Source organism: Bufo bufo, chromosome 6 (genome assembly GCF_905171765.1).
Source record: "Bufo bufo chromosome 6, aBufBuf1.1, whole genome shotgun sequence".
Taxonomy (NCBI): Eukaryota; Metazoa; Chordata; class Amphibia; order Anura; family Bufonidae; genus Bufo; species Bufo bufo.
The window spans coordinates 342,035,628-342,049,500 of record NC_053394.1 but is presented as its reverse complement, the minus strand read 5'-3'; the positions used below and the strand labels follow the sequence as shown (position 1 = coordinate 342,049,500).

Sequence of the window (13,873 nt, the reverse complement as noted above, 5' to 3'; positions counted from 1 at the left end):
TGAGCCTTATCTCCTCCAAGTGCAGAACGGATCCTGCACACGGTCACCGTGAACAAGTCGCGAGGCCAGGCCCCGGCCACCAATGCACTGATCCCTGAGCCTGCTGTCTTCAAAAACTGTAAGTACTTAAATTACAGTAATTCACAAAAAATCAATTACTTAGTTGTTTTATGGGGTAAGGGGGTTGGGACCCGTTGGGTGGTTAGAGGGGGGAGAATTAGGGAGGGGTTAATACTGTACTATCTCTAGCTGCACATTGTTTTAAAAAAATAAAAAAAAGTAATCTGTAAAATACATTTGTGCTTTTTAAATTTTTAGAATAATGATACAGCCATTTTATTTAATGTATTTGTGCTAATTTCTGTGCTGTTGGAGGGGGTGAGGGGCAGTATTACACTATCTTTATAAAAAAAATTATACAGATTGTGTAATACTGCCCCTCACCCCCCTCCAACCAACACAGAAATTAGCACAAATGTATTAAATAAAATGGCTGCCTGTATCATTATTCTAAAAATTAAAAAAGAGCAACTTCTGACACACATACTTTGTATTTTACAGATTTTTATATATTTTTTATACATCTACAAAATATTTGTGTCTAACTAGGAATGTGCATAGTTTATTTTTTTTAATAACTTTTAGATGAGACATTTTATTTTATTTCATGCATACATTTGTGATGATTCTTTTACAGAAAGGAAGATGTGAAGCTCTAACAGGAAAGGGTGGAGCCTAAAGAGGAAGGGGTGGGGTTTACATAGGAAGGGGTTTGGCCTTGACAGGAAGGGGTGGGTCAAATTTATATTAGGGGGTGCCCGAGTTTAGTCTCGCCTAGGGCAGCACAAAACCAAGATACACCACAGGCTGTGGGCACATACTGTACCCCTCACACAGCACAAAGACTTCTAAGTTGAATACGTGTTTATACTGACACTGTAGTATACAGTAAATAATCGTAAAACCTCCTAACCGAACAGTTTTAATAAAGGCTGTACTACACTGAAGTATACTGTCAGATTACTCTGCAATGAGCTGTCATGTACTGCAGTATTACCTGTTCTTGATCTACATCTTCATCTCCAGTAATAATTATCCTCTTCTCTATCCTTGTCTCAGAAAATCCACCTTTCACTGTCTGCTTGAGCATATTGGACAAAAGATCAAGTAAAGGAGAAATTGGTGAAATCAGAAAACATTAATGTAAGCATAGGAATTTTAATGGTTGCCTGTATTCATATTCTGTGTACTATATTACACATTGTATTTGACATATAGAATACATTCATCGACAAAAAATAAACGCATCCAAATTGCTGGGTTGGATTGCTGCAAAAACTCTGCCTGCAGTTATGTCTCAGGCAGATATGAAAATGATTACAGGTGTGGTTTGATTAGACAATGGATCTTGCCACAAGAGGGCATAGAAGTGCTTATCTGCCCTATAAAATGACTCTGAGGCTACTTTTGGGTAGTGTACCTCTTGGTAAGAGATTACTGACTCTAAGATGCACTTTAAGACTGAAAGGAGGCGCATCGTTAGACTGAGAAAAGCAGGAAGGTCGTTTTGACAAATTTCCCGCCATCTAGGTCGTTCTGATCTAACTGTTAGGAGTTGTTGGGAGCAGGGGTTACATGGGGGCACACACACAGTGAACAGGATCCGGATGCCTCAGACAGACCACCAGTAGAGAGTATGGTTTAATCCACAACAACTTGAGCAGTCCACTATCCAGACACAAGTGGCGCCTCCATTACACACCCCTGTCTCTGCCTGCACCATTTCCAGGAGCTTAGCAGAAGAAAGGTGTCATGGTGCTCGTTACTTGTCCTGTCATTGACAGCCACCGTCGCCTTCGTTTACAGTGGTGTGGTAAATGAGAAACCTGAACTGCTACGGACTGGAAGCATATTGGGGGTCATTTATTAACCTGAAATACACCTACATTAGGTGTATTTCAGGCGCAGATTGCGGCGCAACGGGTAGTTGCGCCGCAATCTGCGACTTTTCTCCGCTCACGCCAGGTCTCAAAAAGTGAGTGGGGAAGGGCACGGGCCAGGAGGCCTATCTCATTCATCATTTTCTACGCCTGGTTTAGGTGAAGAAAATGGTCTAAATGTAAGCCAGCTAGCAAGCTGTCTTATATTTAGAAGCGGCGCTGGACGCGCCAAAGTTATGTAGAGGCCATCGCCTCTACATAACTTTGGTGATCCACTGCCAGAACAGGGGCTTCATAAGACCGGTGTCTAAAATGCTGGCCAGTTGCTGGTATGATGATCTGGGGAGCCATCACATCACAGTCGGTCACCCCTAGTAGTGATAAGAGGGACACTAACAGCTGAGTGATATGTGCAGGACATCCAGGCATTCTTCAGCAGGATAATGCTCACCCACACACAGCAAGGGTTTTCCAGATTGTAACACTTCCTTGGCCTGCCTGGTCACCCGCATTTATGGGAACGGCTAAGGTGTATTATATTAACCTAAGAGTGTACAGGATCTACAGGGCCAGCTGCAACATATTACTATATGGAACCTGTATGCCTCCATGTCCAACCATATCTCATCTTGTATCCAGGCTAGAGGTGGCCCAACAGGTCCTAGAGCCTCCTTTCAACTGGAGTCTTAAACATATCCTTTCGCTCTAATATTGTAATCACTTACATATGTCATCATCACATTCACACATGGAAAGTTTCATTCCATTCCAACGTTTTTTTGGTGCGTTATTTTATTGCCAGTGAGTGTATGTTGCCCTTCTTTGAGTATTTAACAGTGCTTGAAATCATCAATAACTAAGTCTGCTTGGTCGGGATAGACCTAGAATTCTGAACACTGTAAAAGTAGCTTTGCCTAAAATAAGGCTACTATCAGGTAGCAAGTTTTGAGGAACATTTAATGAACTTAATTAATTTCAAGGAAAACTACCAGACTTTTCAGGATGACAAATGTGAACATGCTTTTTACCATCTACTTAGCAGTGTTTATCAGTGCTTGAAAATACAGGTCTAGTTCTGTATTCTGCTGAATAATTTTTGTTTTATGGATTCAGGTCAACAGTCACATGAATGAACACAAATCAAAAGTTTTCAAACCAGGGTGTGGTCATTGATGTGAATGGTGATTTGAATTCACATCTTTTTGACATGATTGAACCAGCAAAACAGAGAATAGGAAGTTTTCATACAGACAGAGGTTCAGTATAACATCATTCATCTGGTCTGTAACTTCAAGTATACATAATTCAGAAACTTTTAGGAAATACCGATTCTCCTTGTGGAGATCCAGCTAGCACACAGTCTTACATGCAATGCTCCCTGGGAAAAAAGTATTCAAATTAGCTCTCTTACAAAAGGAAGAAAACTGTCTCTTTAGTGCCAGTTATACATCGCTACTGTATAAGTCACTGTCAGACCCTTAAAAGAGTCTGGTAAGGCTACTTTCACACAAGCGTTTTCGCTATTGAGATCCATCATAGGGTCTCAATAGCGGAGCAAAAAGCTTCAGTCTTGTCCCCATTCATTGTCAATGGGGACCAAAACTTAACAGAACGGAGTCACCAGAAAGCATTTTGTTCCGTTTCATTGCGTTCTCATGATGCACACAAAAGCGCAGCAAGCAAATTCTTTTAATCACCTCATTATTCTCCTAATGTCAAAGTATTAAAATATATTTCACATTACTATGCATTTTCCAAAATGTCCTCACCTTTGTCACATGGGTAGTTGTGGATGATGACAATGTTTCTGCTGTGCCGTGGGTAATATTTGCAGTATGGGAAACCTGAAGGAATACGTTCTGCACTTGGTAACAATATCCAACTTAATATCAACATGAGAGTAACGCTTTGGTTTCTTGTGTAACTTACATGTTGTGTACGAGCCACATCTGCCTGTAGAGGTTGGATGCTCTCACCAGATGCTTCGGCTTTTCCAAGATCTCCACTTCCGAGGTCTGTCCTGTTCTCCTCCACCTGCCATGTAGTCAAGATGCAACAACAATGACCATAGACAATATTTTACTGATAATATTACTGTGTTTTCTCCATACCATGCAGCCTAGAAGTCACAGACATAAAAATAATATGCTATTTAGTCCCTTGTCATAAAATCCAAGAGCAGCTGCATCAATACATAAAAAATATAAAAAGTTAAATTCCATAAATTTATTTCAGGTCCCATTTGGTCATATCGGATAGACACAATTCAGGCCAAATAAATTCAGTCTGAATCGAGAACTGCCCCCTTTGGCCTGAAAAGTTGTGTATGAGACTTTGAGGTTTCTTAGGGCCATATCCAACCCTTTTCACGATCTTTAACACCAAGACTATGGGTAACAAATTGGGGGACATTTACTAAGTATGTTGCACCAGAATTATAGAGTAAAATGCGCCAAAAAGAATGGTTTTTTGATTTGCGCCAAATATATTAATTTTTATTCAGAATTTTCACAGTTGAAATGAATTATAAATGTCATAGTGGACGGGGCTATCAAATTGACGCATATTTCGCCTCATTTATCATCCTCTTATCTGAAGAAATGGCTCAAATTGTTGAGGACAATTAAGCCAGCTTATGTGGTGGTGTTTTGTGTAAAAAGTTGCATTTATGGAATAAAGATGCAACTTTTTATCAAAAAGTCGCATTTATAAACAGAAAACCAACTCCTTGTGCGAACAAGTGATTAAAGTATTAAAATAGGAGGCATTTAATTTTTCTAACGCTGCTTTCACACTAGCGTTTTTCTTTTCCGGCACTGAGTTCCGTCAAAAGGGCTCAATGCCGGAAAAGAACTGATCAGTTTTATCCCCATGCATTCCGAATGGAGAGCATTCAATCAGGATGCATCAGGATGTCTTCAGTTCAGTCATTTTGACTGATCAGGCAAAAGATAAAACCTCAGCATGCTACGGTTTTATCTCCGGCCAAAAAAGACTTGCCTGAATGCCGGATCCAGCATTTTTTTTCCATAGGAATATATTAGTGCCGGATCCGTGCAAAATACATGCGCAGACCGGAAAAAAGGTGAAAAAAATAAATGCCAGATCCGTTTTGCCGGATGATACCGGAAAGACGGATCCGGCAGTTCAATGCATTTTTCCCCTCCCCCATGGCGGCACCCATGCGAGGAGGACCTCCCATCCGGGACAGGAAACCTGAGGATATAAAAATGTTCACACCACCACCACACCTAGGTTCAGGTTTCCTGTTCTCCGGATGGGAGATCCTGAGGATCCTTACCAAGTTCACATCCCAGGGGCTGGGGAGGTCCAGGTCCGTGCACCGCAATGGACGCATCCCGGGCAGTGTAAGTCTCCTGGGGGAGCAACTGCCAAAGACTGCTTCCCTCCTGCGCCCTCCTGGCCTCTGGAGGGACCGCTGTGTGTTCCGGCGGTCCCTGGTCCTGGGCGGGGCTCCGGCGTGCAGCAGTTGCCGAGACACTATCCAGAGGCAGCACGGCCCTTCTCCAAGATGGCGGCCGGAGCTGACGGTGGCCACTGCGCATGTGTGGACCGCGCAGCTTCCGGCACGTCACTTCCGGTGATGTCACGAATCTGGAAGTACCGGGATTAGGCGCGTTTTTTTTTTTTTTAAATCAGACAGGCGGAGGCGCGCTACAAATGCGGCAGCAGGAGGGGACAGCCAGCCTACAAGCAAAGAATCCGAACAGAGGATGTCAGAACCTGTGGATTCGAGTCGCGCCAACCCCAGTGAACCCTCGAGGCCTTCTAGTCCGGTACTGGTCCTGAGGAGTAGGGGACAACCCCTGGGGATAAGATCCATCCGTATTTCCCATAATTTATTGGCGGTTTGTGTTATTGTTTACTGCAGATTCCCAAGGTTCCTAAAAAGGCGTCAGGAAAGTCCAAGCACAAGGAGTGTGGGGGATGCAGGGTCCCGTTACCTGCCTCCTATGCCAAACCTCTTTGCCAGACATGCATTGGAAAATTGGTAATGGAGGCTCGCCGAGCCTGTCCAAATCTATTAAGGCCTTGGTCAAATCTGAGATCAGATCTTCATTAAGGGCGTTAAGGCATTCGCATCGCAAATCCCCCGTTAAACAATCCGCAGCCTGGGAATCTGACTCAGATCTGTCCGACGTAGAAGTTATAGAATCAGGGGAGCTCTCCTCTGACATCTCTTCCTCTGACCAAGATGCAGCAGTAAAGTCCTTTTTTCCCCTGGAAGACGTGGAACCCCTGTTGAAAGCTGTTAAATCCACGATGCAGCTAGAGGACATAAAAGAACCCAAATCCATGGCTAATCAAGCCTTTGAAGGTTTAGGACCCAGATGTCATAGAGCATCCCCTGTTCACAAGAATATCGAGGCTCTGATCAAAAAAGAATGGAAGAACCCCGATAGGAAATTTTTCATACCTAATTCGGTTAAAAGTAAATATCCATTTGAAGATTCAATTACCAGCGTCTGGGATAAAGCCCCTTTAGTAGATGCTCCTGTGGCTAAAATTGCAAAAAGAGCGGCTCTCCCCTTTGAGGATCTGGGGGGCCTGAATGACCTGCTAGACAAACAAGCGGACGTGTATCTCAGGAGATCTTGGGAAAGCGCGTCCACCAGCCTCAGACCCGCTATTGCAGCCTTATGGGTTTCTAGATCCCTAAAACTCTGGTTGGGCCAGTTGGAATCCCATATTAGGGATAAAACCCCTAGGGAGGATTTACTAGCTTCCCTTCCGACTTTCCACAACATGGAGCACCCCTCATACTTTTTCTTGTCAAATCTCTTCTTTTGCTTTGGTGGTGTTGGCACATTCCGGAGACCGGTAATCACAATCCCTGAGATGTGGTGGGGGTGTGAACATTTTTATATCCTCAGGTTTCCTGTCCCAGATGGGAGCTCCTCCTCGCATGGGTGCCGTCATGGGTATCAAGAAAAACAATTACCGGTAAGCAATTATTGTTTTCTGACTGATCAGCCATTTTTAAGACTGATCAGGTTTCTGATCAGTCTTACAAATGCCATCAGTTGGCAGTTCCGGCGACGGAACTCATTGCCGGATCACTCTGCCGCAAGTGTGAAAGTAGCCTTATATGAGCTAAACAACAGGGTTTTGTCAGTAAATTGACATCCAACAAAAACAAAATAATAACGAAAACGTCCTGAGTCTGAGACAAATTTACCAGTGAAAATGTCGCAAATATGCTTCAAAAGTCGCAAAATATGTTTCAAAAGTCTCAAGAGTGGTCTGGCAGGAGGGTGGCTGAAATGGCGCATTTTGGTTTTAAAAAAGTCGTATGAGAAATAGGCGGATAATCAAGTTTATATTTTAAAAAGTCACATTTTCAAAGTGGTGTGCGCCTTTTGATATATGAGGTAAAATAAATTACCACTTTTGATTTGTAATGTTAGTATTTTTTTGGTGCAAATTACGCAGTTATTGATAAATGTCCCCCGTTGTGTTGTCGGAATTAAAAAATTTTTTTTTTAATAGTCCAAAAATTATCCCTTTTTAGTGGCAGATGTATTCTCTGTCTTCTGATATGTAAACTGGTGGCTCCCATTGTGAGCATTTGTGGTGGCCGAATCACAAAAGTTTTTAGATTCACTGTGTAGAATCTTTTGGGAAATGCATAATAAATTCTATTAGTATAGAATCGATTTGCTCATCTCTAATAAAAACACCATGTAAATAATATTAAAGGGAACCTGTCACCATGAAATGCAGTGCTAGCTGCACCACCTGGTGCTTATGACACATACCCAATATTAAAGGGACCCTGAACATGTCAGCCACCATCTTTCCTTGCTGTTTTGTAGAGCAAAGTGTGGCATTATCCTTAGACTGAAATGAGGGAGTCATGTGTATAGAGCAGAAGGAGCTGAGCAGATTGATAGTTTTGTGAGAAAAGATTCAGCAAAACTTGTATTCATTTAAACCTCTGCTCTTTTTATGCCTGGGAGTCCGGTGGGTGGAGCCACTCAGTGACTGACAGCTAAGGCTACTTTCACACCTGCGTTCGGGTGTCCGCTCGTGAGCTCCATTTGAAGGGGCTCACAAGCGGCCCCGAACGCATCCGTCCAGCCCTAATGCATTCTGAGTGGACGCGGATCCGCTGAGAATGCATCAGTCTGCCAGCGTTCAGCCTCCGCTCCGCTCAGTGAGCGGACACCTGAACGCTGCTTGCAGCGTTCGGGTGTCCGCCTGGCCGTGCGGAGGCAAGCGGATCCGTCCAGACTTACAATGTAAGTCAATGGGGGCGGATCCGTTTGAAGATGACACCATATGGCTCAATCTTCAAACGGATCCGTCCCCCATTGACTTTCAATGTAAAGTCTGGACGGATCTGTTCAGGCTACTTTCACACTTAGAATTTTTTTCAAACTATAATGCAGACGGATCCGTTCTGAACGGATCCAAACGTCTGCATTATAGGAGCGGATCCGTCTGAGCAGACATCAGACGGACCCGCTCTGAACGCAAGTGTGAAAGTAGCCTAACTCTCCATAACTAAGCATAAAGATCACTGTTAGGACCATCCACATGACTCCTGTGCATAAAAAGACCTTAGGTTTAAATGCATAAATTATAGGTTTTACTGAATTTATTCCTGCAAAACTTTATATCGCTCTGCTAAGCTCCTCCTGCTCTAGACTATGTTGCCTGCAGATTGCACTGCATTTTGTGGTGACAGGTTCCCTTTAAGCCAAACATATACATGGTTCTGTACAAAGCAACTGCAATCTACTAGGTGCCAAGCTTGTTCGTTATAGCATCACGGTACTACTCCATCACACTGATTGTTTTCATAGACAAGAGTCCATAGAGTCAACTATTGAGGTGAAGAAGCCCCATATAATAAAATAAGGCCAACCACCTGGTGCTTATGACACATACCCATTGTGGGATAAAGGGACCCTGAACATGTCAGCCACCATCTTTCCTTGCTGTTTTGTAGAGCAAAGTGTGGCATTATTCTTAGACTGAAATGAGGGAGTCATGTGTATAAGTCTAACAAAACAGGTTCATTGTGAACTGCGTTCCATCTCTCCTTAAAAGGAACCTGTCAGGGATTTTTTGCTCTCCAACACACCACCACTAGCTGACTGTTCTGTTCCTGTCTTTCCTTATGGACCAAAGTAGGTGCGGTATTTTGTTTAAAAAAATTAATATATAATACTTTAATCCCCTCTCCCATCATATGCTTATTACCTTGTTGGAGTCAAGGGGGTGGAGACACTTAGATGAGAAGCAGGCCATGCTCCAATCTGACCCAATCTGACTTGATCGACTCTGCTTCACTGTGCATGCACCAGAACTAGAAGACAACAACGCATGCATAGGATTGTGGACCGGCTTCAGATAATTCACCATCTTCAGGAATATCAATTAAGCTAGATTGGGTGGGATTAGGGCATGGCCAGCTTACATTTTCTCCTGAGTGTTTTGACTTCAAAAACTTTAAAGCACATCTGTCAGCAGTTTTGCACCTATGACACTGGCTGACCTGTTACATGTGCACTTGGCAGCTGAAGACATCTGTGTTGGTCCCATGTTTATATGTGTCCGCATTGCTGAGAAAAATTATGTTTTAGTATTTACAAATGGGCCTTTAGGAGCAACGAGGGCATTGCCGTTACACCTAGAGGCTCTGCTTTTCTGCAACTGGCACTCCCTCTGCACTTTGATTGACAGGGCCAGGTGTGATGACGTTTACACTGCTTGGCCTTGTCAATCAAAGTGAAGAGGAAGCAGCATTTGCAGAGAGAGCAGAGCCTATAGGTGTAATGGCAACGCCCCCATTGCTCCTAGAGACTTATTTGCATTTATTAAAACTCAATTTTTCTCAGCAATATGGACAAATATGAACATGGGACCAACACAGGTGCCTTCAGCTGCCAAATGTACATGTAACAGGCCAGTTTCATAATTTTTGTATGAAATAAAGTGCTACTGGAATTTTGCAAAGAAAAGGCCGGACAAACCTCTTTTTGCATTTAGGCCAGTTTCATAGGTACAAATCTGCTGACAGATGCCGTTTAACTAGCACTCAGTGCACTCAAGGATTATAATTCTTTATTAATCCTGCATCTTCTTTGGCTAATGAGCACACCTTTATAAAGCACACGAGTGAAGGAGTCAGTGGTGGCGGTTTGGAGAGCTAAAAGCTTCTGTCATGGTTATACCTCCATAGTGGCATATAGGCATTTTATGAATCCCTCAGAACAGTATGCTGCTGGAAAGACTGTTTGTTAAAGGGATTTTCAGAGTTTTTTTTTACTGATGACCTAGCCTCTGGAATACCCCTTTAAGGGTCCATTCACACGTCCGTGAATGTGTCCGCACCCGTTCCGCAATTGTGCGGAACGTGTGCGGACCCATTCATTCTCTATGGGGACAGAATGGAAGCGGAGAGCACACTATGTGCTCTCCGCATCCGCATTTCCGGATCGTGGCCCCGACCTTACGGTTCGCGGCTCCGGAAAAAATAGAACATGTCCTATTCTTGTCCGCAATTGCGGACAAGAATAGGCAGTTCTGTGGGGGTGCCTGCCGGGTGTATTTCGGATCCTCAATGCACTACAGACATGTGAATGGACCCTAAAGCTATTTTCAAACCACATTTGTCTAGTATGTCTGATACACATCTGGATGCCAAATTACACAATAAATCAACATAAGAATAGTTCCATTTGCTGACAGCAAGCAGATGTCACGTTAAATGGTGATGAAACACAAATTATAATGGAAAGTTGCCAAAGGTTTACAGACATGAGACTGTGGATTCACTAAACAACCAGGTTCAGTCTTCTTTTTTGAAATTGTTACCTGAGTGGTTTGCACAGTAGTAATCTGTGTGTGTGTAATGGTTTCTTCATCTGTCCTGCTAACCGCGTTCACACTAGTGATGACCTCTTTCTGCACTGTCTTCAGATGCGACTGTGTGAAAAAAAGAATAGGGTTACAAACATCTAGGCAAAATACATGGAAAACAGCTTATGAATATGGAAGACATGAATGACCATAACAAACATGCACAGGATGGGTTTAGGATGTTTAATAAAATGATGTACATGAACATGCTAGAAAAACCTGTCGATGCCATGCGTCAGTGGAGATGACATCCTGGAGAATTTTAGGCTGTAAAGATGGAGGTTAAGAGCATGCACATGGTGGTGTCATGGCACAGTGACATGCAATGTCAAGTAACAAGCTGGGGAACATAAACACAACAATAGATGTAGGATGGAAACTTGGACATAAACGTGTACGTATTGGACCGTGACGTGCATTTCCAGCACCTTCGAGGCACTTGACACTTTCAGTGATGTACCGCAGACCTGGACAGCCACTTTAAGATGCCGCAGGTCACATATTTACTGGAAGGAATGACAACACAGACAAGGGTACGTCTGGACACTCCATGCTGAAACTCTGTACCTCCGTTGTCTCCTCCTCTGTCTTATCTCCGTCATGTTCTTCTTGGGGGGCAGTTGTAGGGTTGTCAGTGGTGCCTCCATCACCCTGGTCTCTGTTCAACTCTGGCAGGCTGCGTGTGAAATCTTCAAAGCCTACATTGGAGTGGTAATCTCCAATGACGGTGAAGTCCACCTCGGCCTCCAGACTGGATGTAGAACTGACGGTTATGCTTGAGCACTTCCTCTCAATGCTCAGTTGGTTCTCCTTTAGGAGCCCCGCACTTTGCTCCTCCTCTCCTGCCGTGCGTCCTTCATCTGCTTCCCTGCTGCTCACTCTCTAAGGGAATGCAAAAAGCCATGATGGCGAAAGATCTCAGTGTGACATTACTCAAAGGGGAATGGTGAGTTCAGATGGGCTTGTGATAATGCCCTTCCATAATCATTTGGAAAAATTTACAAAGGATTATTAACAATTACACCCATTATTTTTTATAAGTCTCCAGCTTATCCAAAGGGAATCTGATTTAAGTGGACATAGCAATGTAAGTAAACATCCAACTACTATTATTATGTGAATATGTCCATTAATGGAACGCATTAGGCAACACATTGAGGATTTGACAAGGATTTAGGCACAAATTCTGCACTTAAATCCTCATCAAATCCACTGACATCCCACTTCCAAAGTAAATGAATGCAAATACTGTATGTATTTCCCAGAGAATGAGAACCGTTTCACTAGTGCCACCTATTTCATGTGATTTCTTATAAGTCAACATCTGACTTTAACAATTCTTGGAACGTGATTAAGGAAAATTACCAAGCCACCCATCCATCTGTTGACAGCTGTTTCAGAGTATTTAACCCTCATAGATATGGAGTAGGATGCTGGCTGGCTGAGCGAGATGCCTTCGAGCGCTGTGCTCTCTTCAAACAGCTGATCGGCAGGGATGCTGGGAGTCGGGACCAACCCCGGTCTTATACTGATCACCTGATTGGTCATCGATATTGGAAACCAGACCCCCCTTCCCCAAGCTGCTATCCTACTCTGTACTGATGAAGGAAAAACACCCTGAAACAAGCCTCGCGGAAGAGATGGATGTTGACTTATATACAAGTGAAACCCATTCATATGCAGAGGAAGGAATCCGCATGGAATACCGACTATGCTGCGGACTTTTAAATTTGCAATGGGGCTAATCCTTGTGCGGATACTCCAGCCCATCCATGGCAGAAATAGGAGCGTCAGCCTCTGATTTCTGCTGGAAAATACATATAAAATTTGCTCTATGCATATCCTGAATGTGTGAACCTCGGCACATCCCTTCCTGATCTCTTGAGTTCAGTAGAGGTTATCAAGCTCATTTAGGATTTACATTTGACATCAACTCTTAGTGTACACCTGGTGATGTATCTATGCTGCATTGTGATGTCAGAAGACAACGAATGTTATGCCGATTTCTATGTTGTGTTACAATGTTTAACATTCATGGAGTTTAGCGAAATAAAGATTTTCTTTTTCATTTCATAGATTATGTTTTACTGCATATACACCAAGAGATATAATTTATTATACACCCCTCTGTCAGAAAATGATACTGTGCAAACAGAATCAGGGCAGGCCATAGCCCTGACCTGAAAAAGGACAATCCCGGATTTCCTATAACCCTGGTCCGGCAGGGAGACCTCTCTGAGAGCAGATGGGATGTCCCTTTCCTCCCAAGAAGTTGACTCAAGTGGTTGACTCTAGAGCAGGAGAGAAGGGTTAGAGTGAAGAATTTCCAAGGGGCAGAGAGCAAGACCTTCAGCACAATGCATGAGACTGATGCTGGGCAGCACAGCATCAAAGCGAGGCTTGATGGGATGCTGATTCACTAAGCTGTATTAAATTGTTCCCAAAGGACCATATTGGTTGTATTTTCTATATTTTATACAGTATGGATAAAAGTAGGGGCACAAGAACTAAATGGAAATATAGGGAACAGACTGATGGATATATGAACAAAATAAAACCGTGAAAGAGGCTAAAAAGTAAACCAAAGGCCTACATGAAAGAAGACGTGGGTTGGCTAAGATTGTAGAACATATTTAAGAACATATTTCATCTTATTCCAAGACTTAATACAGCTCAGTGAATCAGTGTCCAAATGCATAGCACAAAAGCAAGAAAACAGCAGCCTCGGTGCAGTGAGTGTGGAGGAGGTGGGATGGAGATTAGTAACTATTTCTTATCCATGAAGGAGCAAATCGCAAGGCATTTCAATCCATTTATGCATTTAGTATGAGACATGAATTGCAGGGTACCTGCCAAGCATTGATTTTCCCAGACGACTAAGAAAATTACTGCAGGAGCCAATGAATCACTGTCATGTCATTGAAAGCGCCTGATTTCCTGGAGTGGGGAAGATGTATTTTAGTGATGTTGCCAGATTAGTTAAGAAGAGGATGTAGCTTCACCTCTCTTTATCTTTTCCACCAGCTCTCCTTCCCGTCTCC

General features: G+C 43.1%; 1 protein-coding gene across 5 annotated transcripts in view; it reads right to left on the bottom strand.

Moving 5' to 3' along the window:
- EPB41L1 (erythrocyte membrane protein band 4.1 like 1) overlaps positions 1-13,873 on the bottom strand; it is a 168,552-nt gene that overhangs the window by 8,123 nt on the left and 146,556 nt on the right. For 4 of the 5 annotated variants that reach the window (XM_040436498.1, XM_040436500.1, XM_040436499.1 and 1 more), the window contains 5 exons: positions 11,400-11,714; positions 10,788-10,898; positions 3,870-3,974; positions 3,710-3,784; positions 1,058-1,138 (listed from right to left, as the gene is read on the bottom strand). In XM_040436498.1, coding sequence (XP_040292432.1) covers positions 1,058-1,138; positions 3,710-3,784; positions 3,870-3,974; positions 10,788-10,898; positions 11,400-11,714 — 687 coding nt within the window. Of the gene's footprint in view, positions 1-1,057; positions 1,139-3,709; positions 3,785-3,869; positions 3,975-10,787; positions 10,899-11,399; positions 11,715-13,012; positions 13,124-13,873 lie in introns of all 5 variants that reach the window. The other variant, XM_040436502.1, reaches the window with a different exon arrangement.